A 27,691-nucleotide genomic window follows, 5' to 3' on the forward strand; every position below is an offset into this window, starting at 1 on the left:
TTTGGGTGCATGGAGAAAACACAATTTTGCAAACATTGTCCACTTCCTCGGACGTGTGCAACAGGCCTTTCCGCACTTTCGCAGATCTGTGTCCGTGCGCTGGAATGGGGTGGCCAGCGCAGCAGCTGCACGGGCAGAGGGAACTGAAATGCCGAAGCACAGACAGTAAAGACCGTGTACACGAGAGTCAGGTGGCGGTGCACTTGCGTGTTTCACATTTGATGGGAAAAAACCAACAAACGCGCGCGCACAGCGTCGCCGGGACTAAAAACCACAGGAAACAGTTGCACGTGTGGATGGAGCGCTTGCGCCATCTCTCTCCTGCGCAGCCGCAATCGTCCCTCCGCGATGCCCGAGCATGAGATCCCCGGCCCCCGGCCCCCACGGCGGCGACCCCGGCCCCCGGGCGAGAGCTGCCTCGCCTGCCTTGTGCCTCGAGGAAGAGGAGGAGCGGGAAACGCCGGCACCCCGCACCGGCCTCTGCTGCCTGCGGACTTCCAGGGGTCCGGATGCCGGGCCTTCCCCGCAGAGCCCCCCCCCCGCGCCCCCCAGGCTGGATCGGCTCCCTCTTCGGCCCGGAAAGGAGCAGAGCCACGTTTGCGGGGTGGCCGAGGATGCCCTTCAAGGCGGCGGCAGGAGCTTGCTCAGCCGCAGACCCGTTTGCACGTCCAGCCCCAAAGGAGAAAAGTCCGCCTGCCCAAGTGGCTTCCTCTGCGCGCGCGCGCCCACCTCCCGGCACCGGTGAGGGCCTGCTCGCGTTGCCCCGTCGCGCAGGACGGTCTTCTCCAACCTGGCGCCCCCCAAGTATGTAGGAGGGTTGTGTGACACGCCCGGAGGGCGCCAGGTTGGAGACCTGCTGGAGAGCTGTGCTCCAGCTAGGTCACCTGACCAGCTCATCGAGCCACTTTAACCCATAGAGATAGGAAATAAAATGGCGTACCTCACTTCCGGTACCCAGCCATAGAGTTTCCTGGTTTGCTGCAATGGAAGAGCAGCTTCTGTAAGTGTTTGGGACTCCACCCCCGAGAAGTCGTTTATGTAAACAAGGTCAGAGTGCGAAAGAGAATGAATTTCAAACCTTTTCTTCGAGCTAAGTTTGGGGAGAAGCTCGAGCTGATACCCTAAATCGCAATCCTGGGCATGTGTAGACAGGAAAAAAGGGGCAGGGCTGGGGCACTCCTGGGAGTTGTACACCCTTTTCCGTCTAAACGTGCTCAGGATCTCATCTTTAAAAAAGGAAAGGATTAGGAAAAAGCATTTATATAGAACCCGGAAGTGTCTCGTGCACACAATGAGACAGTTTACTGAGCCTCTTTCCCTGTAGAGAGCGATGGAGGACTTATTTCACGCGAAGCCCATTTTCCGCGGCGGGACTAATTTCACGCCCCGTCCGCCGCTTGTTGTGTTTTCCTTCCTCTCCCTCCATGTCGCCGCCCCCTCTGCAACGTCACCCGGCCCTGCCGCCGGCTGAGCCAATCAGACGGGCGCCGGAGGGCTGCGCGGCCAATGAGCGCGTTCCGCTGCCAGCGGGGTCGGGCCTAGTGGGCAAAAGAAGCCGAGCGCGGAGCCGGGGGGTCGAGTAAGCGGGCGGGCCGGGCGGGCCGGGCGGGCCGGGTCCCTGGCCGCCATGTCGCGGTGGTTTTTCCCGTGGTCGAGCTCGATTAAGAAGCGCGTCTGCCGGTATCTGCTGCAGCACTACTTGGGCCACTTTCTGGAAGAGCGGCTCGGGCTGGAGCAGCTGAGCCTCGACCTCTACGCCGGCGCCGGCCGTCTCAGCCGCATCCACCTCGACGTCTGGGTGAGCCTCTCCGCACAGGCGGCGGCGGAAGGAGCGAGCGCCTCCGCCGGCCTCCCCTCCGGCCTCTCTCGGGCCTCCCGGGGAAGCTGCAGCCTAGCCGGGCAGACAGGCAGAAATCCCTCCGGTGCAGCGCCCTGCGTAGCAGGCCGCATGTAGCTGGGGAGGTTGCCCCGCTTTCCAGCCCAAAAGCCCCGCTCCTGCCTGCCTGCCCCTTCTTCAAGGCGAACGGGGGGGGGCATCCAGCGCTCTCCCCCCACCTCCCATTTTCCCCTTCCCAACAGCCCTGTGTGGTAGGCTGGGCTGAGAAAGAGAGCTTTGCCGTGTCATTCTCCAAACAGCCCTGTCAGACAGGTGAGGCTGAGAGAGGGTGGCAAAAATAGGTGTCCAGATGTGTTCGGGGCCATATGTGGCAGGGGCTGCTGGGAACTGAAGCCCCAAACACCTGGAGCTCTATCTCCTGCCCGCCCCCCACGACCTGAGGTCTTCAGGTGGAGGTATAATGGCTGGGTTGGGATTGGAACCCAGGTCTCCAGTAGGGAGAAGAGAAGGCTGTTGTTGGCATTCATTTTGTTTCTGTGCCACCCAGTCGCTGGGCTGTTTACAGGAACAATTTAAAATAAAACGAAATTGCAACACTCTTGCCATGGAATATTTCTAGGAACTGTGGGTTCTGCTAATTCTAGCTGGTAATTCCAGCATCAAGGGCTGGGTAATGTAGTTTCCAGTACATTACATATGGGATTAGTACTGAAGCAGCCAACCCTGTACCTTGCAGACAGGCTGGACTACATCTCCCATAGTCCCCTAGCCAGCATAGCTTCTGGGTAACAAGTATACATTTGGCTATTTTTCAAGGTGCTCCTGCTTAGACAGAAAAAAAAAGCAGGGGTTTCACATTCAGGCTGAAAGAGGTTCCCTTTAGGCTGGAGAAAGACTGGGAGCCGGTGTTTGTTGTTGGGATGTGGTTGCCGCACGGCCTGTGAGCCGCCCAAGCTCCTAGCAGTGTGGTGTGATGCCACCCGTGAGGAATGTATCCGGTGTGTGCGGCAGTTGTTGTTACTGACTGTGCTTCTCCGGGGTGCTTTCCAGGTTGGGATTCCTCGCCCGCTTCAGGATGGTGCAGCAGCTTTGGTCTGTCAGAACAGAGGGGGTAGGGGCAACCCCACATCCTGACTCTAGCATTCCCCAGGCTGGGCCCCTTCAGTTGCCTGGCACCAGACCATCCGCCCCCAGTACTGGGGCCTTGAGGAAGTGTAAGCTGGAGGAGGAGATGCCTTCATAGTTTGCTGGCCGGTGGTTTGTGTCGGGCTTCCCGGTTCCTGGTGGGGTCTCGGCTCACCTGGGGGGACGCAGGCAGCAAACGCGGAGGAAGATCACTGGGAAAAGGGCTAAAGGCCTGGAACTTCACTGCAAGGATCCTCCAGTTCACAAAAGAGAAGCGTTAAAAAAAGGAGAAGCCCCGTGTTTCTGATGCGCTGAAACAGCTGGTTGCACAACGCAACTGGGCAAGCCTTCTCCTCGTCTTGGAGGGCTGAGCAAGGCGAACCCAAGAACACACGAGCTGGAATGCTTGTTGTGGGTCAGCTTTGCTCGGAATCGGCGCAACGCATCCGTGGTTGTCGCACTGAGCACAGCTGTCTTTTCCGGCCCTCCGTACCCCGGGTGTGCTTCTGCGGGGGATTCTGCTGCTGGGTAATCGCAGCCGCTGAGGCTGGTGAGAATGCAGGATGTTTGCTCTCCAACACAGAGGTGACCGGCCCTTGGCCTGCTCTTGGCTCCAAGGCCCGTCCTGCCCTGGAGAAAGGTTAAAATTATCCGTGCGAGTCACTGCCTGCCAGCCTATCCTGTCCTCCTGTGTCTCTTGCCTATTTCCTCACACCTTCCTATTCTTAGCTTTCTTGTAAGAAATCACAAGGTGGTGGCGCTGAGCAGAGCTTGGTCCGGCAGAAGTCCCGGGGCCGTAAGGGAGGGAGGGCTGCACACCCGTAGCCCCCATGTTCTGTGGCTTCAGGCACCCCAGCCTGCTGCCGTGGCCCATGGGGTACGGGGTGGCGCCGTTCCACAGCTTCTCCATCATGTCTGGTATACGGGAAGCCGGATTGAGGCCGGCTGGGCCCGTTTTCCCTGTCTGGCTTTCCTGGCTAGAAATGTTGGGGAACCAAGCCCCGTTGCATCTGGGGGGTCCCGGGCTGGGGCTGCGGAACCCCGAAGTCTCCGCCCGCCTGCTTCCTTGCTGCGTCCTCAGGGCTGGGCTGGGATGGGATGGCAAGGGTGCTGACGGAGCCTCCGTCTTCCCGGTGGACGGGGAGCTCCGGCGCGTGTTTTCTGGCTGAGAGTGGTCGCTCAGGCCGCCGTGGGAAAGCGCCGAGGGCGAGCGGCTGGCCTCCCCCTCCGGCAGCTGGTCTGCGCACTCTCGCTCGGCAGCCTGACCGACCCGTCGTCGTGCCACCCCGCCTTTTCCCCGCCCTTGCGAGGAACCCGAGCCAGTGCACAGTCTTCGTTCTCTCCATTTCATCCTCGAACAGTCCTCTGGGGCGGGTAGGTGGAGAGTCAGGACTGGCCCGAGGCCACCCGAGAACCCGGATCGCCTGAGCCCTGGTCCCACACTCTGACCACTGCCGGAGTAGTGCCCACCAGCGGGACGGCGCTTCTCCACCGACGAACCCTGGCTGCCACGCGTGGTGCTCTCACGACAGTGTTTACGCAACAACCTTGCGAGGCGGGTTGGGCTGACAGAGCGAGCTCGCGAGGGAGGCTGGACCAAGATCGGCCGGGGGCTCCACGGATGAGCCGGGGCCAGGACCTGCCTCCCCCGGTCCCGGTCCAGCACTGGCTCCGGCTCCCCGCTGGCTCGGGGGGTTCCTTGGAAGTCTCACCCCGGTGCTTGGCTGTGTGTGTGGGGGGGGGGCAAGCCAGGCGCTGCTTAAGTGCTCCATCCCGCCCTCGAAAGCCCTACTGCCCCCCCACTTGCATTCTCTCTGCCACCCCCCCTCCCCAGTTCTGCCATCTTCACCATCCACAGCTCTCGCGCTCTCTGCCCCCCCCCCCCGATTTTTCCCTTGCTGTCCCCAGCGTGTAGACCTGGCTCCCGGCACCCCTGCGTGATGCCAGCTCTCTCGCTTCCTGCAGAGCTGGCTGGGGATTATGGGAGTTGTTGTCCTGCAGCTAGAACAACCGGGTGTTCTTCCCCGCTGGAGCCCTGCCTCCGCTCGTGCTGTTGTCCGCTCTGTGTTGGCCCGGAGGCGGGGACCGGCGCTGTCCCAAGCGGGGGGGCAGTGACGGGTCCCGCGGCTCGGCCGGGGAGCCCTCGGTTGTGCTCCACCCTCGGCCCGACCTCTGCCCTCTCTGCCTTTCCCCGTGGCAGTCGGTGAACGAGTTCCTGGAGTCCCTCGGCACGCCGCTGGAGATTGTCGATGGCTTCATCGAGAGCATCAGCGTCACCATCCCCTGGTCCGCCTTGGTCACCGAGAACTGCACCGTGGAAGTGTGTGGCCTGCAGATCACCTGCCAGCCAAAATGCCACAGCGGTGAGAGCTGCCGACGGGAAGGGGACACTGGGGGCCCCGCTTGTCCGGCCTTTCGGAAGGAAGGGCTGCTGGGCGCTCCCTGCTTGCGTGAGGGGGAGTTGGCACCGGGGCAGAGCCCCCCCCCCCCCCCCCCGCAGGCAGGAGGGCCTGGTTTGATCTCTGGCAGGCCAGAAAGGGCTGGGAAGACTCTTGCCCCAGATCCTTCAGCTCTGCTGCTGCCAGCCTGTGTGGACAGTACAGAGCTAGATAGGGCAGGGCAGCTTCCCAGTCCCTTCCCTGTCCTGTGGAGCAGGGCTTTCTAGGAGAGGACCTTCTGCATCATTGGCAGTCATCTCATGAGCAAGGGCTGTACTCTGTCCATTTGAAGTTGTTCCACAGTACAGACTGGCTGGCTAAGTGTGGCGAGGTGAGATGGTGGAGCACTTGCTGCTTATTTTGGGAGCATTGTTAACTTGCTCCTCAGCCACCAAAAGCTTGCAGACTCTCAGAAAAGAGGGCAGTTTCTGCCTGGGGGCTTATGCAGTGTGAAAATACACAGCACACAAGGAAAGAGGGATGTGGAGGGAAGAGGAAAATAATTAGGTCTTTCAGCAGGGCCTCAGTTTTCCCTCTTATGCCCCGCTGGAGTGGTTGCTGGGGATGGCAGCTAAGGAAGGAGGAGCCTTCTGGGGATGGCCTTCGGGGCTGATCGACGGCCACAGCTTCCCCTTCTGTCGGAGTGACCAAAGACGCCTGGCCTGACCGCCACAAGCCCGTCCGAGCACCCGTGCGCCTCGCCCGCCCTGCTTGCCCAACACACTGACCGGCCTTGTGTCCCCGCAGCAGCCCCTGGCGTGGAGTCGCAGAGCTGGGCGTCGTGCGTGACCACAAGCATGCAGCTGGCCCAGGAGTGCCTGAAGGAGCCGGCGGAAGAGCCGTCCGAGAGCCCCCAGCCCTTGGAGGGGCTGGAGATGTTTGCCCAGACCATCGAAACTGGTGAGCGAGGGGGTTATTACTGTCACAATAGCAGCAAGGGTCATCAAAGAACAAAAGCTGAGCGTCGCGCGCCAATCGATCCTCCTCTTTCTCCAGCATGAGAGGAGAGGAGCGGCTGCTGCTAAGAGCCCTGGGGGAGCAGGGCTGTGTTTCTCTGTAGTCCTGAAGTTTGCAAAGGGGCTTCAGTCCTGCCATGGCACCAAGGATGAAGCTGCTCCTTTTCCTCTTCCTACATTACGTATTTTGGGCCTCAGAGTCACCCTGTAGCCAAATCTCCCAGGGCAGCACACACAAAAATGCAAATCCATTGAAGCCAGCAATTCAACTGGGGATAACAGCCATCAAAAGAACTGGCTTGAAATGCAGCCACAGACAAATGTACAAGAGGAATGACAAACCTTGAAAGATGATTTTGAAATGCAGCGCTAAATATGTGATTAATAGATGACAAGAGCGGGAGCTGAAAGTGATTGCAAAGAGCCAGGGGAATTTTTAAAAAGGCTTGTGTGGTGCCAAAAATCAACAGGGGGAGCATTCCACGCTTTGGGGGCCACCACCGACACGGCCCCCTCCTGGGTCTGCATCTGCAGGCATGGGCCCTTCGCGCTCCCTCCGCAGCCCTTGCGCAGCGGGCGAAATACGTCGCTTTGTTCGCCAGTGCGACAGGCCGGCCCTGAGCAAGCCGCTAGGGGCACGAAGGGCCTCTCCAGAGGAGCGGTCTGAGCAGGGGAGAGAAAGAAACCTCGCCTGTCCCACCTGTTAAGCTCTGAAAGCTGCGGGGGGGGGGGGGGGGGGCTGGCTGCCCCACAGCCGTGCCCATAATCCCCCATATCCTCTGCGTCCTGCCAGTTCTGCGGAGGATCCAAGTGACGTTTCTGGACACTGTGATACGCATTGAGCATCAGCCCCACGGCGGGCAGGAGAGCATGGCGCTCGAGGTGCATGTCAAAAGGTAACTGCCTCTCCCCACGGAGGCGGCTTCGGCCAGCTTCGCTGTGGCTTCAGAGCAGTGCAGCTTGTGGGCGACGGAAGGACGTTCCGGAGGCAGCGGGAGCAGAACCGCCCAGCGAGGCGTGCGGCGTGGGGGGGGAGGGGGCCGCTGCGGTCTGCAGGACTGCGCGGGACCTCGTTTCGACCTGGGGACCCAGTGTGCCAGGGAGAAGTGCCAGGGGGGTCTTGTCAAAGGGCTAGGCCAGGCCGAGGGCGAAGGATGAGTTCCGGGAGGCAGGGCTGAAAGGGTCGACGTGCTGTGACGGAAGGACGCGGCCCTCGGCACGCACACGGTCGCAGCTTCATGCTCCGGCAGCTCGTACGGGAGCTTCGGGAGAGGTGCTTCAGACATCTTGGAACGGGGGGAACTGCCCCAGAGTCAGGGAGCTGCCAAATGATCCGTGGCTGGGAGAAAGGAAGGGCTCGCGGCCACCTGGGGACGCCAGGAGGGGTGTAATTGGCTCACGGGAGAGAGCTTCTCCACCCCTGGCGCGCGGGATCGATCGATTGATCGATCTCGCGAGGGCCCACCTGCGCCCTCACCCCGCCTGAGCGGCTCCTCGCCTCCCCCCCTCCCTGCAGGCTGGACTACTGCGATGAGGCGGTGAAGGACCCGGGGCAGGCGCTCTCGGTCGACATCCACCAGCCTCCGCCGTTCGTGCACAAGACCCTTCGGATGAGCGGCGTCCTGCTGCACTACGAGGAGTTCGTGGACGGCGGCGCCCGTGCGCCGTCCCCCGTCCCGCAGGTACGGCCCCACGGCCTGGCCCGCTCTCCGTCTTGGGGCGTGCGGCGGGGTTCTTCGGTCGCGGCTCGGCCTACCTGCTCCTCCTCGTGCCCCACCCAGGCGGATGCCGAGGCACCCGATGCCGGAGCGAAGCAGCCCCTGCCCAGCACTTTGCTTCAGATCGGCAGCTGCTCCGGCTACACGGAGATGAGGATCAAGCTCAAGCAGAACGAGGCCTTTCCTGGACCAAAGGTCAGCCGCAGGGCCCCCGTTTCCCCCTTTGCTCCACGACTTGGCCTGATGGGAGGTCAAGCCGTGGAATTCAGTTCCACGAGACATCGTGGCGGCCACCACGCAGGACGGCTTGAGACAGGCAAAGCTGCGGAGTTTATCGCGAATTCTGTGCTTCCTCCAGGACCGGGGGCGTTGTGCTCCTGTGCGCCAGGTCCTGGGGGACATGGGTGGGGCTTGTGGGTTTCCTCTGGTCGCCCGCTGAGCGGAGGGAGGCTGGGGAGGTGGACCTGGTCTGGTCCGGCGCAGCGCTGCGCACTCACTGGTGCGACTCTGCCCCCTCCCGGGCTGCGGCCACCAGACCGTGGGAAGCCTGCGCTCCCCCTGCTTCTGGGCAGAGAGCTCTTGCTTCGCTTTGAACCAGGAGCGCTTTCTCTCCGCAGCTGGAGCTGGATGGGAAGGTGGGGTCTCTGCACCTGCTGCTCACGCCGCGGCAGATCCTCTGTTTGCTGGATCTTCTCTCCTCCCTGAACCTCTCAGGTGAGCTCTGCCAGGTGGTGGGGGGGGGGTGAGGACCAAGGTGCTGCTGGAACCCGGGTGCGAACAAGCTCAGGGCTGGGAATACCAGAGGTCCCAGCTTCAGTGCCGTGCCATCCCTGGGTGGAGCTGGAAAACCTGGAGAGCGGCGCCTGCCTGCCTGCCTGCCTGTGCTGACGCTGCTGGGTTAGATGGGCCCTGGGCCTGACTTGGTTGAAGCGGCTTCCTGCTGCCGGTCTCTGCCCTGGTGGCTGGTGCAGGTCAAGGAAGGCCCCCCTGCGGCCCTTTTCCTGCCATGCCCCCTTTAGCTTTCCTTTCCACACACAGCAGCTTTTGCACCCACTGTGACATGGCAGGGGGGCTCCGCTTCCCATCAGCCCCAGGCAGGCTTGTCAGGCACCTGGAGAGACATGACTTCGTTCCCCCGATCGAAGGCAGAATGGGCCCGTGGTTCCCGGCAGCCTCACTAGCCTCTTCTTCCCTCTTCCCCCACCCTGGCCGAGAAGAATCCGGCATCCTGCAGGAGCAGCTGGGGAAGAGCCGCCCCCTCGACTCGGAGGACCTGAAGCTGATCGAGCAGGACCTCAGCCACCAGCTGCACGCGGGGCTGGGCGCCCCCGCCCGCCCAGAGGGGGCCGAGCCCTGCATCGGGGTGGAGAACGGAGGTGACTGCCGGCGGGAGGTGGGAGCGGCTGCCCTGGGGTGCAGAACCCTCGGCCCGCGGGCCACTTGCCCATTTGGGGACGCTCTCGGGGGCCATGGTCCAGGGGGTGGGGGCAAGAATGCCGCCATATATTTTGCTCCAAGTGTTGTCGGCCGTTCAACCTCAGTGGACAGAACCAGGTGGGATTGTCCGGTGCAGCTCCGGCAGCTGGTTTGGGTTCCCCAGACGGCCCAGCCGGGCCCCCGGCATGAGGGTCTGATTCGGACCCTTCGGTACTGGTGGCCGCCATCCCATCTCAGAGGAGCAATTCTCAGCCTGGCCGGACAGAGTCCCACTGGGCTTAAGGCGCGCTCCGGGATCCCGAGCACCCCTTGGGATGCGTGCTGGAACGTCCCCCCCCCCCCCGCTGCGTTGCAGAGATGTTCTTCTCCATGGCGCCCATGAGCAGCAGCGTGTCGTCCGTGCGCTCCGTCAGCGAGCTCTCCGAGGCCGGCCTGGACTCCTCCACCCACAGCGACTTCAGCACCGGCCGCCTGCAGCCTCTGACCTTCGCACCAGGGGTAAGGCGCCCCCCAGGCGGCGGGAGAGGGGTCCGGGCCAGTGAACCGCGTGGGGCCTGCGCGCCAGCATGCAGACTCTGGCCTGTGGGTCCCACACCCCACCGCCGCTGTGGCAGCGAGCATGGCAAATTGGGGGAGCTCTGGGCCTCCCTGATGGGGCAGGCTGGGTCTCGGGGTCACTGCCCAGCATCTCCCAGCAGGCCAAGGAAAAATCCTGCAGGAATGCTGCAGACCAGTCCATTCGCATGGTCCTGGGCTGGACGGACGGCCAGCTGGACTCGGAGCCTCCCCGCTTCCGGGTTACCCTGATCCCAGCTCCTCAACCCACCAGCGTCTCTCCTCCCTCTCCGCAGCTGATCCTAAGCAGTCCCCGGCGTTACGGACGGTCCCCCTTTGCGGCCACCCTGCCTTGCCTCGCCAAGTTACCGAGTAAGATGTGCCACGTTCGTGGATTCCGTTTTGCCACCGCTCACTTTTACGATTCCGTTTGCATTTATCTCACGCTTTCTCGCTCCTTTTGGGAGGCACCCAAGGCAGCTTCCTCCCAAGCAGAGCTTAAAACCAACCTAAAAATGCTGCAGGGAAAATATAGAACCACGTACAATTCATTGATTGTTAAGAAGTCGCCAGAGAAGCAGCGGGCCCTCCCAGGGGTCCGGGCAGGCTTGGTTGCTGGGCTCGTGGGCAGGGCTTGCGACCCGCCTCCCTGCTCAGAGGCATCCTTCCTCACGCAGGCAAGACCGGCTCTCCGCCGCCACCGCTGCCCTCTCTAGAGAGCCAGCGCCCCGAGGTGCTGCTGCGCGTGGCCATCGGCGGGCTCACGCTGACGCTGCTGTACCAGCCCCCCGGCCCCGCGCCCCCCGACACCCCCCACCTCCTGCTGGCTCAGCGCTTCTTCTCCCAGCTCAGCGGCCTGAAGGACTCGGCCTTCGGGGGGCGGGACTTCCAGCCCCTGCGGCGGCGCTTCGAGGCGGCCTGTCCGCACAGCAACCTCAGGTAGGCGGGTCGAGAGCAGAAGCTCGCCGGGCGCCCTCCGCGGCCCTGCCTTGGGTCACCGTTTGACTCAGAGCTGCTCCCGGCCCCCTTGCACCAGGTTCAGTCTCCAGGCGCTGGACCACGCCAAGAATCGGCAGCACATGCCTTCTCGGTCCGGGCCAATGAATCCCCGCCCCCACAACCCCTCAGATGCCTCGGCCCGGCGTTGAAAGAGGCTGTGCTCACTCTGGCCTTCCGCTCCGCCCGCCCACCCGCCCGGCGGTGCTGGGGCCTCGCCGGGCCCGCCTCAGCCGGGCTCTGCTTCCCTCCGCAGGCTCACGGGGGCCGCCGTGCAGCTCAGCTGCGAGCACAGGGCCGCAGGGCAGCTCCGCCTGCTCAGCTGGGACTCCTCCTTCGGCCTGCTCGAGATCCTGGAGTGCCTGTGGCCGGAGGGCTCCGGGCAGAGAGAGCCGGAGTACACCGAGGTGAGCGCGGGGCCCGCCCGATGCTCGGGGCCGGCTGTTTGGCCAGGGGCCCTTTGCCGAGCTGCTCTCACCGCTTCCCTCCCCAGTTGCTGGCCTTTGCCGCCCCCAGTGCCTTTCCCTGCAGCCAGTCGCCTCGCCCCTGTGCCCGTCTCCGCTGCAAGCATTCGGAGAAGCGGCCGGCCTCCAAGGTGAGTGTGCCAGCGCCGGGCAGCCAGAGGGGGCTCTTGTCACCGCCGTTCACTTGCCTCTTGATCGGGACCCTGCATCGCGGGCCGTCCAACCTTTGCCTGAGTGCCGGTGGGGTGCAGAGCTGCGGAGTAGTGGAACCAGGAGTCCAGGGCCTCAGGGTTCTAGTCCTCAGTGAACCGTGAAGCTTACTGGGAGATGCTGGGCCAGACGCTGCTTCTTGGCCTAATCCACCTCGCTGCTGCTGTGAGGTTAAAATGGAGACGAGGAGAACCTTGCATGCTGCCCTTGGTTCCTTGCACGAGGGGAGAAGGCGGAAAATAAATGCAGTTCGGAAGAAGAATGGACGGTGCCCGCGCAGAGAGCTTGCGGGCTTCTGGGCGCCCTGCCAGCCGCATCCCAGCTGGTGAACATGGGTTTGCCCAGCACGGGATGTCGGCCCTTCGGCAGCGCCCGGCTCGTCCTGCCGGGAGCCACACTGCAGGGGGGGCATTTCAGCCTCTTTGGAGTGGGGACCAGTGGCTCAGAAGCCGGCTGTGGGGGGATGGGGTGGGGGACAAGGAGCCTGAGGTTCCCCACCTTCCCCACGGCTGTGTGAACACAACCCGAGCGTGGGCAGAGTCTGGCAACGGTCTGTCTTTGCTCGCAGAGCCGCCTCGCCAAGGCTGCCCCCAAGCAGGCGGTGGAGCTGGCGCTCGACCTGGCCGAGTTCCACTGCGACGTCGACCTGGCGACGGTGGACCGGCTTTGCGGCCTGCTGCGCTCCGCAGCCCCCCCTTCCTTGGCCAGGCCGCCCCCCGGGGGCCCCTGGGTAAGTCGGTGGCGAGCGGGCAGCACCCCGGCCCCCCGCCCTGCCGGCTGCCCTCCGCTCTGACGACAGGAAGCCTCCTCTTCTCTCTCCCTCTCCCCTTGCTGGGTGCCCAGGTAGATTCTCCCCCTGCTGCCCCATGGCACGCGAGCGTACAGCTGGCCGCCCCGAAGGCCACCCTGCGGCTGCAGTTCCCCATCCCGGACCTGCGCCCCTGGACCGAGCGGCGGTCCTGGTCGGAGAAGGCGGTGCGCAGGGAGAGCCTGCGGCTGGACCTGGCCGCGGCCGAGGCCTGCCTGCAGCTTGGGCCGGAAGGCATCTCCCAGCTGGAGGGCTCCTTCGGTGACCTGCACGGTAAGCGGGTGCACGGGCGGCCCCCCTCCGCCTCGCGGGCCCCGTCGGCCGAATCAGCTGGGTCGCAGGGGCGATGGGCTCTCTGCCTGGCGTTGCAGTCGGTTTTATTCGCGTATTATTTTTCTGCCCCTCCCGTTAGCGGGGATGGCGCTCCTCTGTGGGGTCAGACGAGGGCTTTGGGCGAAACATTTTTTTCAAGCCTTCCGAGGAGCAAGCTTTGTGAGCGTCTCCGTCCACCGTGACTGCCCCGGAACGGAGGAGCAGCACCCCACTTCTGGTTCTGTTTTCCTTTTGTAGTGCAGATGGGAGTTTGGGGGGGGTATTAGATTCATTCCATAATTACACATTTTAAAATGGGGGAGGGAGAAAAGATCGCAGCCCCAGGATCACTCAAGGCCGTCCAGAATGGAAAACCCCAAAGCCCCACAGAGGGGCCCTGCCCTGATGCTTGCCAGGCAAAGACCTCCACTGGGGTGGGGGGCAGGGAGCAGGGTCTCCAGCGCTGCTGTCAAGGCCTGGGCAGCTGAACGAAGGTCCGTGCCCCACACAGGTGTCTACGAGGACGGGGAGAAGCTCTCGGTGCCCTGCTTCCGGGTTGGCAAAGCCCCCGATCTGTCGGCCAAGGGGGCTGGCAAGAAATACACCCTCCCCAAGTAAGGCTGGCCCCCTCCCTCCCTGCAGGGCTCGGGGTGGTGTTGCCTGCCCTGCCCGGGGCGCCTGCCTCTGGTCCTAGCGCGTCCCTCGCCCCTGCAGAATCACGGTGAGCTTCCAGCCCCAGGCCGGCGAGGCCCCGTGGGAAGTGGCCCTGGCCAGGCCCGAGGAGATGGAGCTCTCCATGGCAGAGAGCCCCTGCCAGCTGAAGCGGCCGGAGCCGTCGCCCTTCTCGTCCAAGCGGACCATGTACGAGACGGAGGAGGTGAGGTGCGCCCAGGCCGGCCGCGGCCAGCCTTGTGGGAAGTGGCTCCGCGCCGCATCCAGAGCGCCGGATGCCGGGAGCGGCCTCGTCAGCCGGGATCGCCGGCACGGGCTGCCGGCCACAGCTCCCCAGTCTGGGGCTGGCGGCTCCCCATTCCCGGGGAATCCTCCCCCGGAAGCAGGGGCTCCCAGCGCAGCCTCGCCCGCTCCCCGGGAGCCTTGGCTGGCCTCGTCCACCTGCGCCCTTCCCCTCCCCGGCAGATGGTGATCCCCGGAGATCCCGAGGAGATGGCGGAGTTCCAGGCCCAGACGCTGGGGGCCTCCCAGTACGCCGTGGAGGTGGCCTTCCCCACCGTGCACATCTTCCTGCCCAGCAAGGAGTTCTACGAGAGCCTTTACAACAGGTCAGGGCCCCCGCTGCTTCTCGCTCTGGCTGGCGGAAGCGCAGGTAGGAAGGCCTCCGTCACTCAGCCCCGTTCTGCAGTGCACGGCCGAGAGCCGCTCAGTTCAGGGGCTGCCCGCCGTCCCCGTGAGACTGCCCTGTGGCTGCCCGGGGGCTGTAGACCCGAGAGTGCGTGAGCCAGGCTGGCAGGTGTTGCTGTGCAGGAGGCGTGTCCAGGTAATCGCCCAGGTAGTGTGGGACAGCGAGGGCAGAGCCGGGAGGAGGGGCCCTGTGCGAACTGGCCGTCTCGTCCTCCCTCTAGGATCAACAACGACCTCTTGATGTGGGAGTCCTGCTTCCCGCCCCCCAGCTCCACTCAGCCCCCCGGTGGCACAGGGTCTGTGCCAAGCACTCGGGCCAGCGAAGGGCCCACTGCTTTCTGCTGGCAGGAGAACTTCAAGCTGTGCAAATCAGCTTTCAAGCTGGGTGAGTGGTGGAGCGCCCCCTTTTGGGGCACTGGTCTGAAAATGCACACACAGGTCGAGCTGGAGTCCGGCGTTCCCTCAGTTCACCCATCGAGACTCTATTTCATGTCTGTGTCGGATGATAACGGCTCTTTTCCCTCCTCTAAATGAAAACCAGACTGCATTTCCTTGCTTGTTTTCCAAATGCTTGCCTCGTTTAAGCACACCTTGGAAATACACACGTGCCATGCGTCTGCGATCATCACGGTGCGTTTATCTGCATTTTTCGGAAGTGTGTGTGTGTTTCATGCGCCTTTTGCAAATGCGCTGCTGCTTTTGAGCATCTGTTGGGGCCGTCTGTAAATCACACAACCGTCTCAGAAACATGCAAGCTGCAACCGAGTCGGCATTTGGTCGAGAAGGGTCCCAGCTGGGCAGACCCTGCTCAGGAATGAATTGGCCCAGTTTCTTCTGCCTCCCGCCACCTTGGTGTCAAAGCCAGCGTCGCTTGTCAGCCCGGCTCGTCGTGGCCTCGTGGCCTGTCCTTCCCTGGCGGCGTTGGAGCAGCACCCAGATGAGACACCGACTCTTCAGGGGTGCTCAGAAACGCCGCCCTCTCTTGCCTCCCAGATTCCGACTCCGAGGATGAGGATTCCCACTTCTACTCGGTGGATGAGGCGGCCGCACAGCAGAGGAAGGGGGAGCCGAAGAGCCACTTCCCCCAGAGCTGCGTCTCAGTCGTGCTCCGTGTGGGGAAAGGCCGGGTCACAGCGCTGTGCGAGGCCAAGGTAAGAGGCCCGGGGGCTGGGGGGGGTGGCCTTGCGGGGCACGACTGGCTTCCCTGGGCAACGCCCCACTCCGCGTTTCGGGGAAAGTGCCGTGGCCCCGGAGTCTTCACAGGCCTCTCAGTGACCCTGCCAGCGCCCTAGGCCTCCTGTGGCGAGACGGGGACGCCTTCCTTCCCCGCCCTCGCGGGAACTACGGGCCCGATCCGGGAGCCTGCGGGTCTTAGCAGGGGCTGCCGGGTGTGGACGCCATTGCCGGGTTCCGCTTCTCTCTGGGCTGGCCCGTCTTCATCCCAGGATGAACTGAGCCTGTTGGAACCGGCCGGCCAGCCGACGCAGGCGCAGAGGGTCCTGCGAAGCGTGTCAGGGCGGCTCTGCCTGTCCCAGGAACGCCTCTGCCAAGGAACATGGGCTCCCGAGTCCCGGGGTGTCCTGGGCTTCCTGCTCTCGGCTCTCCTGAGGCTGCTGCTCGCTGCCCAGCCTCAGTGGCCTCTCTGCACAGGTCTCTCTTCCCACGCAGGGCGAGGGGGGCAGGAAGCTGGAGGGCTCCCACGGGGAGCTGGTCCTGGACATGGAGAGCGGCAGCCTCTTCAGCGTCACGCGGTACAAGGGCCGCGAGGACCTCGGGTACTTCTGCGTTGAGGCCGAGAAGGTCGCACTTTATCACAAAGGTGGGACCCGGGACACCTGTGGGGCGCCGATCATGAAATGCTGTGACAAACCCGATGGATAAATGAACGGGGGGCGGGGCTGCACGGCCTGCAGCGGACACTGACCCCACGGCCCTCGCCTGTCCCCGCAGCCGTGGTGGAAGACTACCTCGTGGCGGAGCACCTGGAAATCCCCAGCTTCTTGCCCCCCAGTGGCCTGCACCCCACCATCTACGCCTCCCAGGAGGGGGCCATCAGCTGGCCCGTGGGGGCCAGGAAGGAGGGGACCCCCAAGATGCTCTCCCTGGCGATTCAGATCAAGCTGGATCTGGAGAAGAACATAAAGGTACCTCCATGGGGGGTGGGGAGGAGTAGAGCCGGTGCCGGGCACCCCCCCCCCGGAAAACACATTCCACAGTCCGGGTGCCACCACTGAGAAGGCCTCGCCCCGGGTGGCCGCCCTTGCTGCTTCGGTGAGGGCTCTCCAAGGACCTCAGCTGATGATCTGAAGGTCCAGGCAGGTGTCTCTGGAAGGAGGCGCTCCTTCCATCAAACCTTCCAGGCCGTCACCTGTGCGTGCTAACGCCCCGTCCTTCCGCACAGGAGTTCCTGGTGACGCTGCGGCTGGAAGGCGCCACGCTGCGCCATCACATGGCGCTGACCCACCAGAGCTGGTACACGCAGGTGAGGCCCGGCGGGGCGCGTGTCTGTGTCACGGGGCGGGATCTGGGCCCGGTCCTTCTGGCCCCGAGGTCTCACCCTGCCGGCCTTCCTCTCCCAGATGATCGACTTCCTCGATGTCCTGGACGACCCGGTCCTGGGCTTCGCGCCCCCCACCATCATCACGGTGCTGCACACCCACCTGTTCAGCTGCGCCGTGGATTACAGGTGACGGGCAGGAGCCGGCTGGACTCGTGGCCCACATCCGGCCCAGCCTGTTCCACTCCAGCAAAAAATCTTTCTCGGCCCCCTTTGAAGGTGGTGCGCGGGACAGAAGCCACGTGCAACGGAAAGCGCTTTCAAGGGGGAAAACCTCCATGACGACACACCTCAAATTTCCAGAAAACAGATGCATAAATCAGAGCCCTCCCCCGCACCCCAGTGTCCTAAGCGTCGGGAGAGCCCGGGGCCCCCGGACGGCTGCAGAGGGCTCCTCTGGCGCGAGCAGCCCTTGGCACGTGGCTGCCGCGTCGCTATTCGCGTGCTCACGTGTTGCTCTGAACTGTTCCCGGGGCCCAGCGGAACCCAGACCCGCCTCCCTCCTGAGCCAGGTGCTCTTCTGCCTCCCCTGCAGGCCTCTCTATTTGCCAGTCCGAGTGCTCATCACAGCCGAGACCTTCACGCTCTCGAGCAACATCGTTGTGGACACCTCGGTCTTCCTCCTCCGGTGAGTCTCGGCCTCCCAGGATTGCTCCTTCTGTCTTCAGCTTTCAGATCGCCAAGTCACGTGGCCCTGAAAAAGCGGCTTTCCTCCTCCTCCTCCTCCTCCTCCTCCTGCTCTCAGCCTTATCCTCACCACAACAACCCTGTGGGGTAGGTTGGGCTGAGAGTCTCGGACTGGCCCCGTGGGCTCCATGGCCGAGCGGGGACTCGAACCCAGATCCTCCGGTCCCATACCTGCACTCTTAACCACTACGCCGCACTGGCTCTCTGGCTTTGGGGTGGGACCGGAGCAAATCAGCTGAGCCCCAGAACCTGTTTTCCCGGCACGCGTGTGCAGGAAGAGGGGAGCTACCTGGCCCTCTTGTCCCCGTGCAGGTTCATCCTGGACGACTCGGCCCTCTACCTCTCCAACAAATGTGACGTGGAGACGGGCGACCTGAGGAAAGGTGACTTCCAGGGCTGGGCCTGGGCAGCCTCTCGATTTAGAATGCCTGCTGTCTCATCCGGGGTGGGCCCTGTGGGCCTCCAGATGCCTTGGGCTGCACCTCCCAGCCTGCATAGCCTTCTGGGAAATGTTGCGAGCATGCCCACGGGGGCCAAAACGGTCTGGGGTCTGGGGTCCTAGGTGGCGCAGCCGTGGGTCCCGCACCCACTCGGGTCCCCTTAGTTTGTTTCACATCCGTGAGAAGAACGGAGCGGCCCCTTGGATCCGGCCCCCGTCCCAGTGCCGCTCGCTCTGCCCGGCAGCCGCTCTTCGTGGGCCGTGTCGTTCCCAGGCCGGGCTGCCTGCCCACCAGGCCCAGCAGCTCCCCCCACACAGCCACAACGCGGCCCTTCGCAACCACCGTGATGCGGGGAGGAACTCGGGACCCCCACGCACAGAATAGGTGCCGCTCCCCTGAGCTGCGGCCTGCTCCCTCTCGGCCTCAGATTACGTTTGCGTGCTGGACGTGGACCTCCTGGAGCTGGCGATCACCACGTGGAAAGGGGCCACGACCGGGAAGCTGGTGCGTCCCGGGGGGTGTTTTGGGGTGGCAGGGTTTGCCCCGGGTCCCTTCTCCCAGAGGCGCTGGGGGCAGGTCCTGGAGGGAGCGGCGGCTCCTGCCTCCTCCCACGAGCAGGGAGACGTGCCGGGGCCCTGCCACCACCCCCTCCCTGCGGTGCAGCCCGGCCCGGCCCGGCCCACCCGGGTGCTGACCCCGCTGCCCCCCAGGCCCGGCCGCTCTTCGAGCTGCGCTGCTCCAACAACGTGCTGCACGTGCACACCTGCCCCGACTCGTGCGCCGCGCTGGCCAACCTCATCCAGTACGTGGTGAACCACGGCGACCTGCGCCCGCCGCCCCGGCACGACAGCCCCACGGAGATCGCCGGCCAGAAGGTGCAGGTGAGTGCGCGGCGCGGGCCCGGGCTTGGCGTGGCTGCCCGCCGTGGCTGAGCGGAAACTGGCGGGGGCCGGCCCCCCGGGGCAGGGGCACAGCTGCACTCCTGAGCCGGGGCCGAGGGCGCCTCCGCAAGATGGCCGCCCACTCACGAGGCGCTGGGTGAGGCCAGTCCCTGGCCATATGTGCCCCGGGAGGCTCCGCGGAGTGGAGCCCTGACCCCGAGGAGGGTGGGGAGGCCCGCTCGGAACTTGCTTCCCGGCGCCGGAACAGTGATGGCGCTGGGGGCAGGCGGCTGGCAGGCCAGCCTCCGGGGCCGAAGCGAGCCGACGCGGAGCTAGTGGGGGAATGCGGGGGAAACGGGGAGCCGGGGCCGCGGCGGGTGGCGGGAGGCGTGCCTGTGGGGGCCACGTGGGGGCAGCACTCGTGTCTTCCCCGGGTCCCCGCCGCCGGTCCCAGCAGGCTCCCCCCGCTTCCGCCCCTGCCAGTTGTCCGAGAGTCCCGCGTCCCTGCCCTCGTGCCCCCCTGCCGAGACCGCCGCCATCAACCAGCGCGACCTCACCGACGCCCTCATGGACACCGAGCGCAGCCTCCGGGAACTGGCCGGTGAGCCGGGTAAGGTTGCTCTCGTGCCGCCGCCAGAGGGTCCCCCCCGAGAGGCCCGCACAGACGCCCCCTGCTCCCCTCTCGACAGAGCCCCGTGGGAAGCTCCGGAAGTGGCCAAACTGGTTGGCCCCCGTTTCTTCCTGGGCGTAATCCGGGTCCTGGTTCTCCTCTCCAAGGCCTTAAATGGGGCAGAATGTGAGCCAAGGAGGGCCGGGCAGGGGAAGCCCAAAGTGGGGAGACTCCGCCAGCGTGTGTGGCAGCGGAACCGGCAGCCCCCCGCCGCCGGGGTAGGGACGAGTGCAGCCCGCCCTGCCTAAGCCGGCCTCTTCCTCAGGTGACGCGGGGCTCCGGCAGCAGCCCTCCCCGGTCTCCGTGTATCTCTTCCCGGGGGAGAACGGAGCCGCCGGCAGGGGGCGAGGCCCCGTCCCCCCGCCCTCCTCTGCCGGGGAGGGGCTGGACTTCAGCCCCTCGGGGGACAGCGAGGGCGAAGCCACGGAGGACTTCTGCATCCTGGACGCGCCGGGCACGGGCATCCCGGTAAGGCGGGTGCGGGGTGGGGGGATCTCCCTGGCAGCCCCTTCCGGGAGTGCGGGGGGCGGCTGTTAATCTGGCCCGAGCAAAAACAGAATTCTCAGGGAGGAGCAAAAGAGTCAAATCATGTCTTCCAACGCTGTTCCTTCTTAAACAAGCTGTACAAGAAAAGGAAAACCGCTCAGGGAGGGCGGAAAGGGCAGCATAGGGCCGGGGGTTAGGGCTGGGGGCAGCCAGACGGTGTCAGGGTGGGGGGTGCTTGATTTGGGGGTCTCCCCCCACACACCCAGTGCGAGGACGGGGCCCCAGCAGCTGCAGCAGCAAACCTGTCTGTTTCCCCCTCTGCCTCTCGCTTGCTCGCTCGCGCTCCGCAGCCCCGGGACGGCGAGCCCGTCGTGACGAAGCTCTTGGAAGGGCCTGTCCGGGTGCAGGAGGGGCATTTCTCCCGCCCGCTGGGCAGCACAGACTTGCTGAAGGCGCCCCCGCACTTCCCGGTGCCCAAGAGCCGGATCCTGATGCGGGACATCTCCGTGGTATGGCATCTGTATGGAGGCCGTGACTTTGGGCCTGGCCGCTCGGCCTCCGCGCATTCTCCCAGGTGGGCCCATCTCTGCGTTGTTCTCTCTTGCATGCTTGATCCCAAGCGGGTCTGCCCTGCCCTCGCTTTGAATGCGGCTCCGTGGCGAAAGTCCTTTCAGGTGTCCCTTGTGGCCGGGAAGAGCAAGCCGGGTTGGGTGCAGGCGTTCCCTCGCCGGCTACGGATGTGGGCAAATTTGTCTCCCTCTTGCCATGATGCTTCTCTTCGGAGGCGCGTGTCCGGAACGGTGCCAGAACGGCTGCCAAAGCAGTGATCCTCCTCCCCCCCACCCCTCAGGACGAAGCCGCCCCTTGCCAGCGCCCGCTCGTCCCCGTCCCGCTCTGCAGTCACCAACCGGCCCCAGAACACCTGGCGGGCCCAGGGGGGGGCCAGCCGCATCCACGACTTGCTGATGGAGATCCAGCTGACCAAGGTGTGTCGCGCAGGGCCGGGGGCTCGCTGTGGGGCAGGCGCCGATGTGCCCGGGGCCCCCGATTTGTGGGGAGCAGATTCCCGCGTCACGGGGCGGCCGGTGACATGGGCCGACACAGTGGGGCGCGTGAGTGGGGAACGGGTCCCACAGGGGCGTGGGGAGCCGGGGCTCGGAGCCGGTGCCTCCTGCACCCCCAGGAAGGCCCCCCTGCTTGCGCTCTTCCAGGTGAGCTTCCAGCACGAGGCCTACGCCAGCTGCCCCCCCGAGAAGCCTGCGACGGAGCTGGAGGAGCAGCCCCTGGCCAGGCAGGTGTTCCTCGTCCAGGAGCTGGAGATCCGGGACCGCCTGGCCTCCTCGCAGATCAACAAGTTCCTCTATCTGTACAGCAGCGAAGGCATGCCGCGGCGCGCCCACTCCAACATGGTGCGGAGCCGGGGGGGATGGCGGGCCTGGCCCCAGGGGGGCTGCCCGCGGGGCCCTTCGTGCAGGACTGTTCCCGCATCCCCTTGCACGTTGGGTGGGAGGGAGAGCCCTCTTCTGCCGAGACCCAGAGGCCTTTGGGACGAGGGCTGGAAGCCAGACTTCAGCAGCTCTCCTCGCCCGGGCGGCCTCTGGATGTGCTGGACTGCAGCCCCCATCATCCCCTTCAGCCGGCTGCAGAAGGCTCGATTCCAGCCCCCTCGCATGCGCGCCACCGCTTCCTCAAGGGGGCGTTCCCCAGATGTTGTGGGCCCGCTTCGGCCCAGCCAGTGTGGCCAGTGGCCAGGAATGCCGGGGCTGTGGCCCGAAGCCTGGGGGGCTGGTTGCCGCACCGGACGAGGCCCTCTTGGGGCGGGAGCTGCTGCAGACACACTGCCACAGCTGCCGCAGATCGGCTAGCCGGACCGCTGGCTGGGCGCGAATTGGGCCACCAAGCCTGGCCAGCAAGGGAAGGCCCGGCTGCCTCTTTTCCCGGCCCCGGGGCCGATTTTTCGACCGCCTCTTCCTCCCCAGCTCACCATCAAAGCCCTCCACGTCTGCCCCGAGGCCGGCCTGGGCGGCCCCGAATGCTGCCTCCGCGTCTCGCTGATGCCGCTGCGGCTCAACATTGACCAGGTGAAGGGATGGGGTGGGGCGGGGTCTCCCCAAAAAGCTCGCCCTGTAGGGGAGGCCCCTGGGGGTGGGGCCTTTCCCAGGTGGGGGCGGCCCACCCTGTGCTCAGGCTCCCCGAGCTCAGTTGTAGACGCTCCCAATTGCTCAGACTCCCGACTTCTGGAAGAGCCTCCCAAAACGCAAGGCAAGACGGGCTCCCCCCTTCCTCCTCCGCCTCCCCCGGCAAGAGCCAGCCTCTTTCCTGGAGCTGGCGGCAGGAACATCCGAGCACCGCCTCCACCAGGGGGGCTCCGTCCCCCAGTCCCATCCCCTGATCCCATCCCTCTTCCTTCCAGGACGCCTTGTTCTTCCTGAAGGACTTCTTCACCAATGTGGCCGCCAACATCAATCCCGTGGTGCCCATGGAAGCTGGATCTGAGGGTGCGTCTCTCCCCAGCCAGCCTGGTGGGGGCTGCTGGGAGCTGTAGCCCCAGAACGTCTGGGCAGCGCCGGGCTGGGGATCCTGTCCGGAACCTCGGACCCAGAGGCCAAATCCGGGCCTTCCCCAGTCCAGACGAATCCCTCAGAAGGCCGTGGTCCCTTCCCGGCCACTCTCTGGAGATTCCCTGGCTTTTCCTGGGCCTCACCCTCAATCCTAAAAGCTGGCAATGCCTCTGCGAAGGTTTGTGACTGGCCCTGAGAGCTTGAGGCTGCAGCTGAAGGGATTTGCCGCTGCCCCTCGGTCTCCCAGACCCCAGAACGCGGCCCGGCCTTCTCTCCCCCTGCACTGAAAAGGGTCTCCCCTGGAACGTGCACGGCCCCCCCAGACTGCCCTGGAGGAGCCCCGGGGGCCCTTCCTGTCCATGGCTTTGGGGCAGAGCGTGCCCTGTCTGTGATGCCGTTGCCCCCGCAGGCCGCACAGAGTCCCCCGGGAAGGAGCCCGAGGGAGCCGAGGGCGAGATGACGGCCTCGATGGAGACCAGCGCCAGCGAGAACAGCTCTCTCTCCAACGCCTCGTCCTCCGACCAGCCCATCTACTTCCGGTACGAGCGCCAGAGGGGGGCGTGGGCGGGGCCCTCGGCTGGCGCGCCCCATTTTTCCGTCCTGGAGGGGGGCAGGGGAGGGTCCCCGCGGCAGCTGGCCCTGCGACAGACCCCTCCCCGGCGGAAGGCAGCCTGGCGGCAGGAAGGAGGCGCACTCTCACGGGTCTCCCGCCCGCGGCGTTTCGTCCCCAGGGAGTTCCGGTTCACCTCCGAAGTGCCCATCTGGCTGGACTACCACGGCAAGCACGTGACGGTCGACCAGGTGGTGAGTCCCCAGGGGCTGCTCCCGCCCCAGGTTGGGTGGGCGGCTCTGTGGTCCGCGGGGGCTCCCCGGCAACTGGAATTTGCGCTCCCTGAAGCGGAAGCCCTCCCGCCCCGCCACCCTCCCGAGCTGCCCAGAGCGACTTGCGGGCAGCCCTGCTTTTCAGTCTCGCCTCCAAGCAAAACAGCACGCCGTTTCCCCTTGCTGCGGGCTTCGGCGTGATCACCGCCCTCGTCTCCCGTGCTCGTTTTCCCTGGAAAAAGGCTCACACCGCTTCTCATAAGTGCGAACTGCCAGCGCACCTGAGCAGGCAAACCTGGGAGGGTCCCGCCGGCAACGTGGCCAGCAGCTCCTCTCCCCTTGGCCCCGCCCCCGGCGCTTGGGGGGGCACCCCTGGGCTGGGCTGGGCAGGGGCACTTCCCCGAGAGGGTCTCTGGTGCTGCAGCCAGCCCCCCAACCACGGCCTGCCTCCCCAGGGCACCTTCGCCGGCATCCTGATTGGCCTGGCCCAGCTCAACTGCTCCGAGCTCAAGCTGAAGCAACTTTGCTGCCGCCACGGGTGAGGAGCCCCGTCCGGTCGTTCGGGGGGGGACGCGGCGGGGGGTTGGAGCTGCAGGGGAAGGGGGCTTGTGCCCAAGCCGCAGCACCGCTTGGCTCGCTGCTCCCAAACTCCTCGGCCCCCCGCCCTCCGCTCCTCGGCCCTCCCAGGGAGCGCTCTGGGTCGGCGACGTGTGGAAGGGCCCTCCGAAGACTCGCTTGCCACTCGGGCATCGGGCAGCCTGCAGGGCTTGCCCGGCTGGGCCACGGGGCATTTCTCGAGTGCTGCAAAGGGGGCTCAGCCCCGGGAGCTTCCCTGCCCCCCTTCCTCCCTCCCCCAGAGGGAGAAGTGGAGCCGGTTCCTGTTGGACAGACCCAAGGAGGTGGGTTTCTGGCACAGACTAAGAGATGGATGACCTATCACGGGGGGAGGGGGGAGTCCTCTGCCCCACCCCATTGGCGTTCCCCCCACACTAAAAAGTGCTGGACCCAGTAGCTCACTTACATTGCTAGAGACAGTGAAGCAGAGTAGTTAGCGTGCAGGCTGGGGTTCGGTTGGGGCCCCCGCTCTGCCCCGACACACCTCTGGGTGAGTCACTGAGCGCCTTCCTCACCTGCCTTGGGGGCCGTGATGTGCACCAAATGTCGAACTGAAGGACGATCACTTGGGCCTGCTTGGCGCCCTCCCAGAGGGGAAAACAGGATCTACATGCACTAATAAAAGGAACCAGGGCTTGGGCTGGATCTCCCATCGTCCCCAGCCCGGCCATGTAGCCGTCTCACCCAGCTCTCCTCCCTCTAGGCTGCTGGGCGTGGAGAAGGTGGTGAGCTATGCCCTGAACGAGTGGCTGACCGACATCCGCAAGAACCAGCTGCCGGGCATCCTGGGCGGCGTGGGGCCCATGCACTCGGTCGTGCAGCTCTGTGAGTCGCCGGGGGGGGCCGGGGCCGGGGGGCCGGGAGCCGGGCCAGGCGTCCAGCCCCCCGGGAGCGGCACTGACCCTGCCCCCTCGCCCCCAGTCCACGGGCTGCGTGACCTCTTCTGGCTGCCGATCGAGCAGTACCGCAAGGACGGGCGCATCATCCGGGGCCTGCAGCGCGGCGCGGCCTCCTTCGGCACCTCCACCGCCTCCGCCGCCCTGGAGCTCAGCAACCGCCTGGTGCAGGCCATCCAGGTCAGGGGCCGCGTGGTCGGGGGGCGCGGATGCTGGGCCGGTGTCCGCTCCCCGCTTCCGAAATCGGGGGGGGGGGGAGAGGTTCCCTGCTGACCCCCATCCCTCCCTCTACGGGATGCTTCCGACTTTGCCCCGTCCCTGATGAGTCTTCCTTCCTGGGGACGCGGATTCCCGGGACAGCTGCCCGCTGAGCTTCTGCCCGGGGCCCACGGACACGGCCTGGCCTGGCCTGGCCGCTCCTCTTGCCGCCTGCCCCCCCGCCTGCCCCTCGCTCTGGGCTGGGCCGTGGCCCCGGGGAGAAGGGGCCACACTTGGTCCGCCTCGCCCGCAGGCCAGTGCTGGCCACGGCGAGAAAGGGCCCGGAGCCGGAGCAGCCCGTGGCAGCGACCAGGCGGAAGGACGGCCCCTTGAGGGACCTCGCCGGTGGCAGCCCCCGAGGAAGGCGGGCCTCGGGGTGCCCCAGGCCTCTCCTCCGCTCCCACCCTCCCTCCTCCTGCCCCCAGGCCACGGCCGAGACGGTCTACGACATCCTGTCCCCTGCGGCCCCCCCGCTGCCGCGCACCCTCCTGGACCGGAAGCACAGCCGCAGGCTGAGGAGGGGGCACCAGCCGGCCGACCTGCGGGAGGGGGTGGCCAAGGCCTACGACACGGTGCGCGAGGTAAGGCGGCCGGCGAGGGGCGGTCGGATCTCCGGGCCACGTGGGCCCTGCGCGGCCCCCTGCCCTCCTTCGCCGGTGGCCCCGCGACGAGAGCGTGCAGCCGGAGGGCTCCTCACCCGAGGGCCCCCACCCCGCAACCCGGCTGCACACCTGCGTCTCGCACCGTGCAGAGCGGCCCGGTTGCGCCAGCGCCCTCGCTCCTGAGCTGCTCCGCCTTCGCCTGCGCACGCCTTGTTCCTCCTCCTCCTCCTCCTCGGTCCTCATGGTAGCGGCTCGTTTTGCTGAGGGGGGGAGAAGCGCGCCCTGCGGCAGGTTCCCCTCAGGCCAGAGCTGCTGCTCCTCCTCCCTCGGGGCCGCCTTTTGGCCAGAGACCACCGTCCGTGCCAGCCCAGCCTTGGCTAGTAGGGCGAGTTACGAGAGCAGTGATTCATAGCGCTTGTTCCATATGCTCGGGCAACAGGGGTGGGGAGCCTTGGGTCAGGGTCTGGGTCCGGGGGCCCAGTGCAGCCCTCGTGGATGGCCACGCCCCTTTCCCAGGAGCCCCTTTCCCAGGAGCCCCGCATCCGTGCTGGCCTCTTTCCTCCCTGCCAGAAGGGCAGAGCGCCTTCCGGGGGCTCCGGGGTCGGGACGGGCCCCGCCAGCGTGCACAGCAGGCCGCCCCGCTCGCCACCCGCCCCCAGGTCACGCGCCGCTTTCCCCCCAGGGCGTCATCGACACGGCCCAGGCCATCTGCGACGTGGCGGCCCGCGGCCACGAGCAGAAGGGCATCACGGGGGCGGTCGGAGGGGTCCTGCGGCAGATCCCGCCCACCGTGGTCAAGCCCCTCATCGTCGCCTCGGAGGCCACCTCCAACCTGCTGGGCGGCATGCGCAACCAGATCAAGCCGGACGCGCGCAAGGAGGAGGCGCTGAAGTGGCGGTCGGAGGAGGCGCAGGAGTGAGGCGCCCGGCCGGCACCCGGGCCGACCCTCGGCCCGACGTCGCGTGGACAGCGGGAGGGCGCTTGGCCTGCCTGGCGGTGTGAGGCCCCGCCGAGACGCCGAGCACCCACATCCCCGGAGGGGCCCCCCAATGGCACAAGGCGCCCTTTGCGGGAGTGGTCGCCCCAGCCTCGCCTCGCCTCGCCTCGCCTTCATTTTCGCACTTTCGCAGACTGCCCCTCCGCCGAGTGCTCGGTGCGTGGGCCGCACGCGCCTCCCTCCGTGAAGCGCTGCCGGGGGCACGGCGGGGGCCTGGAGGGACGAGAAAGTGGCTGAGTATTAAAGGACTTGGCTTGTTTCCAGCTCCTTGGTTGCAGCGGTGGCTCGGACGGATGCTTCCATGGGGGCAGGGCTGGGGACTCCTCGGAGTCCGCTTCCAGAGCAGCTTCGGTGCTCCTTCAAAAGAGAAATGTGCAGGCCCCCTCTTCGGCTCGGCTCGGCTCGGCAGCGTGGCCTCACCCCTTCCCTGGCCCGGCCCTGCTTGCCACCCCACTCCTAACACGCTGGATCCCAAGTCCCCGGACCCCCGACCACAGTGGCCAAGTCGGGGCTCAGCACTGCCTTTCCTTTCATCTCGTATGAGCCGGGTGGCACGAGAGGCGTAACAGTTCGGGAGGTGCGCGTTAGCTGAGGCATAAAAGGCAGGAAGAGGGACGGTGGCTTGCTGCTGAACAGAGCTGAGGCCCCGCTCGGTCCCGGCCGCCCAGCAAAATTCCCTCTGCTTTCTTGGCTGGTTAGCGCCAACTCGGACGGGCCACTGCCGCCTCCCGTCGCGTGTCGTTGCACCTGAAGCGCACCAGGCGTCCATGCTTGAGTCTCACCGAGCCAGCGGCCAACGCGCTCATTGCTCCATGCGAAGATCGCCGCAGGCGCGCTCAGATGCTCCAGCAGGCGCCGGGGAAGGCAATGCGCGCGAGGGCCCTCCGTCTGCTCGGGGCGCCGCTCGCGTGGTCCGGGGCAGGGTGGGCGGCGTGGGCAGGCCGGCCCGTGCAACCGGCAGTCCCTCGTGCGTGTGCTTGGGAGGAGCGGCGCGCCTGCACGGC

General features: G+C 65.8%; 1 protein-coding gene across 3 annotated transcripts; it reads left to right on the forward strand.

Annotated features, from left to right (window-relative positions):
- Nucleotides 1–1,600: 1,600 nt before the first annotated feature.
- On the forward strand, nucleotides 1,601–26,950 carry ATG2A (autophagy related 2A). 3 transcript variants are annotated; one of them, XM_044422625.1, is made up of 42 exons: nucleotides 1,601–1,798; nucleotides 5,163–5,325; nucleotides 6,148–6,300; nucleotides 7,150–7,252; nucleotides 7,873–8,038; nucleotides 8,138–8,269; nucleotides 8,692–8,788; nucleotides 9,292–9,450; nucleotides 9,867–10,009; nucleotides 10,363–10,438; nucleotides 10,744–11,005; nucleotides 11,319–11,469; nucleotides 11,556–11,657; nucleotides 12,305–12,466; nucleotides 12,580–12,817; nucleotides 13,368–13,470; nucleotides 13,571–13,733; nucleotides 13,994–14,136; nucleotides 14,437–14,600; nucleotides 15,209–15,366; nucleotides 15,884–16,034; nucleotides 16,166–16,359; nucleotides 16,617–16,697; nucleotides 16,795–16,901; nucleotides 17,308–17,400; nucleotides 17,772–17,842; nucleotides 18,327–18,403; nucleotides 18,610–18,780; nucleotides 19,264–19,390; nucleotides 19,716–19,918; nucleotides 20,287–20,510; nucleotides 20,787–20,922; nucleotides 21,148–21,345; nucleotides 21,916–22,017; nucleotides 22,350–22,434; nucleotides 22,907–23,036; nucleotides 23,229–23,301; nucleotides 23,775–23,857; nucleotides 24,638–24,759; nucleotides 24,856–25,010; nucleotides 25,514–25,669; nucleotides 26,373–26,950. In XM_044422625.1, exons 1-42 carry the CDS (start codon nucleotides 1,628–1,630, stop codon nucleotides 26,607–26,609), a joined length of 5,985 nt encoding a protein of 1,994 aa, XP_044278560.1. In that variant the 5' UTR covers nucleotides 1,601–1,627; the 3' UTR covers nucleotides 26,610–26,950. The 3 variants fall into 3 exon arrangements, with proteins under 3 accessions (XP_044278560.1, XP_044278561.1, XP_044278562.1); XM_044422626.1 differs by having other exon boundaries at nucleotides 6,151–6,300; XM_044422627.1 differs by lacking the exon at nucleotides 1,601–1,798 and adding an exon at nucleotides 2,973–3,602 and having other exon boundaries at nucleotides 6,151–6,300.
- Nucleotides 26,951–27,691: the final 741 nt, after the last annotated feature.

This window comes from Varanus komodoensis, unplaced genomic scaffold (genome assembly GCF_004798865.1).
Source record: "Varanus komodoensis strain SLA01 unplaced genomic scaffold, ASM479886v1 scaffold132, whole genome shotgun sequence".
Classification (NCBI taxonomy): Eukaryota; Metazoa; Chordata; class Lepidosauria; order Squamata; family Varanidae; genus Varanus; species Varanus komodoensis.

Excerpts from the sequence above, each read along its gene's own strand:
- ATG2A (XM_044422625.1), top strand. The coding sequence starts at position 1,628 with ATGTCGCGGTGGTTTTTCCCGTGGTCGAGCTCGATTAAGAAGCGCGTC. Across the intron at positions 16,902-17,307 it reads AGCTGCGCCGTGGATTACAG|GCCTCTCTATTTGCCAGTCC; the intron begins GTGACGGGCAGG and ends CCTCCCCTGCAG. Across the intron at positions 21,346-21,915 it reads GGCGCGCCCACTCCAACATG|CTCACCATCAAAGCCCTCCA; the intron begins GTGCGGAGCCGG and ends CTTCCTCCCCAG.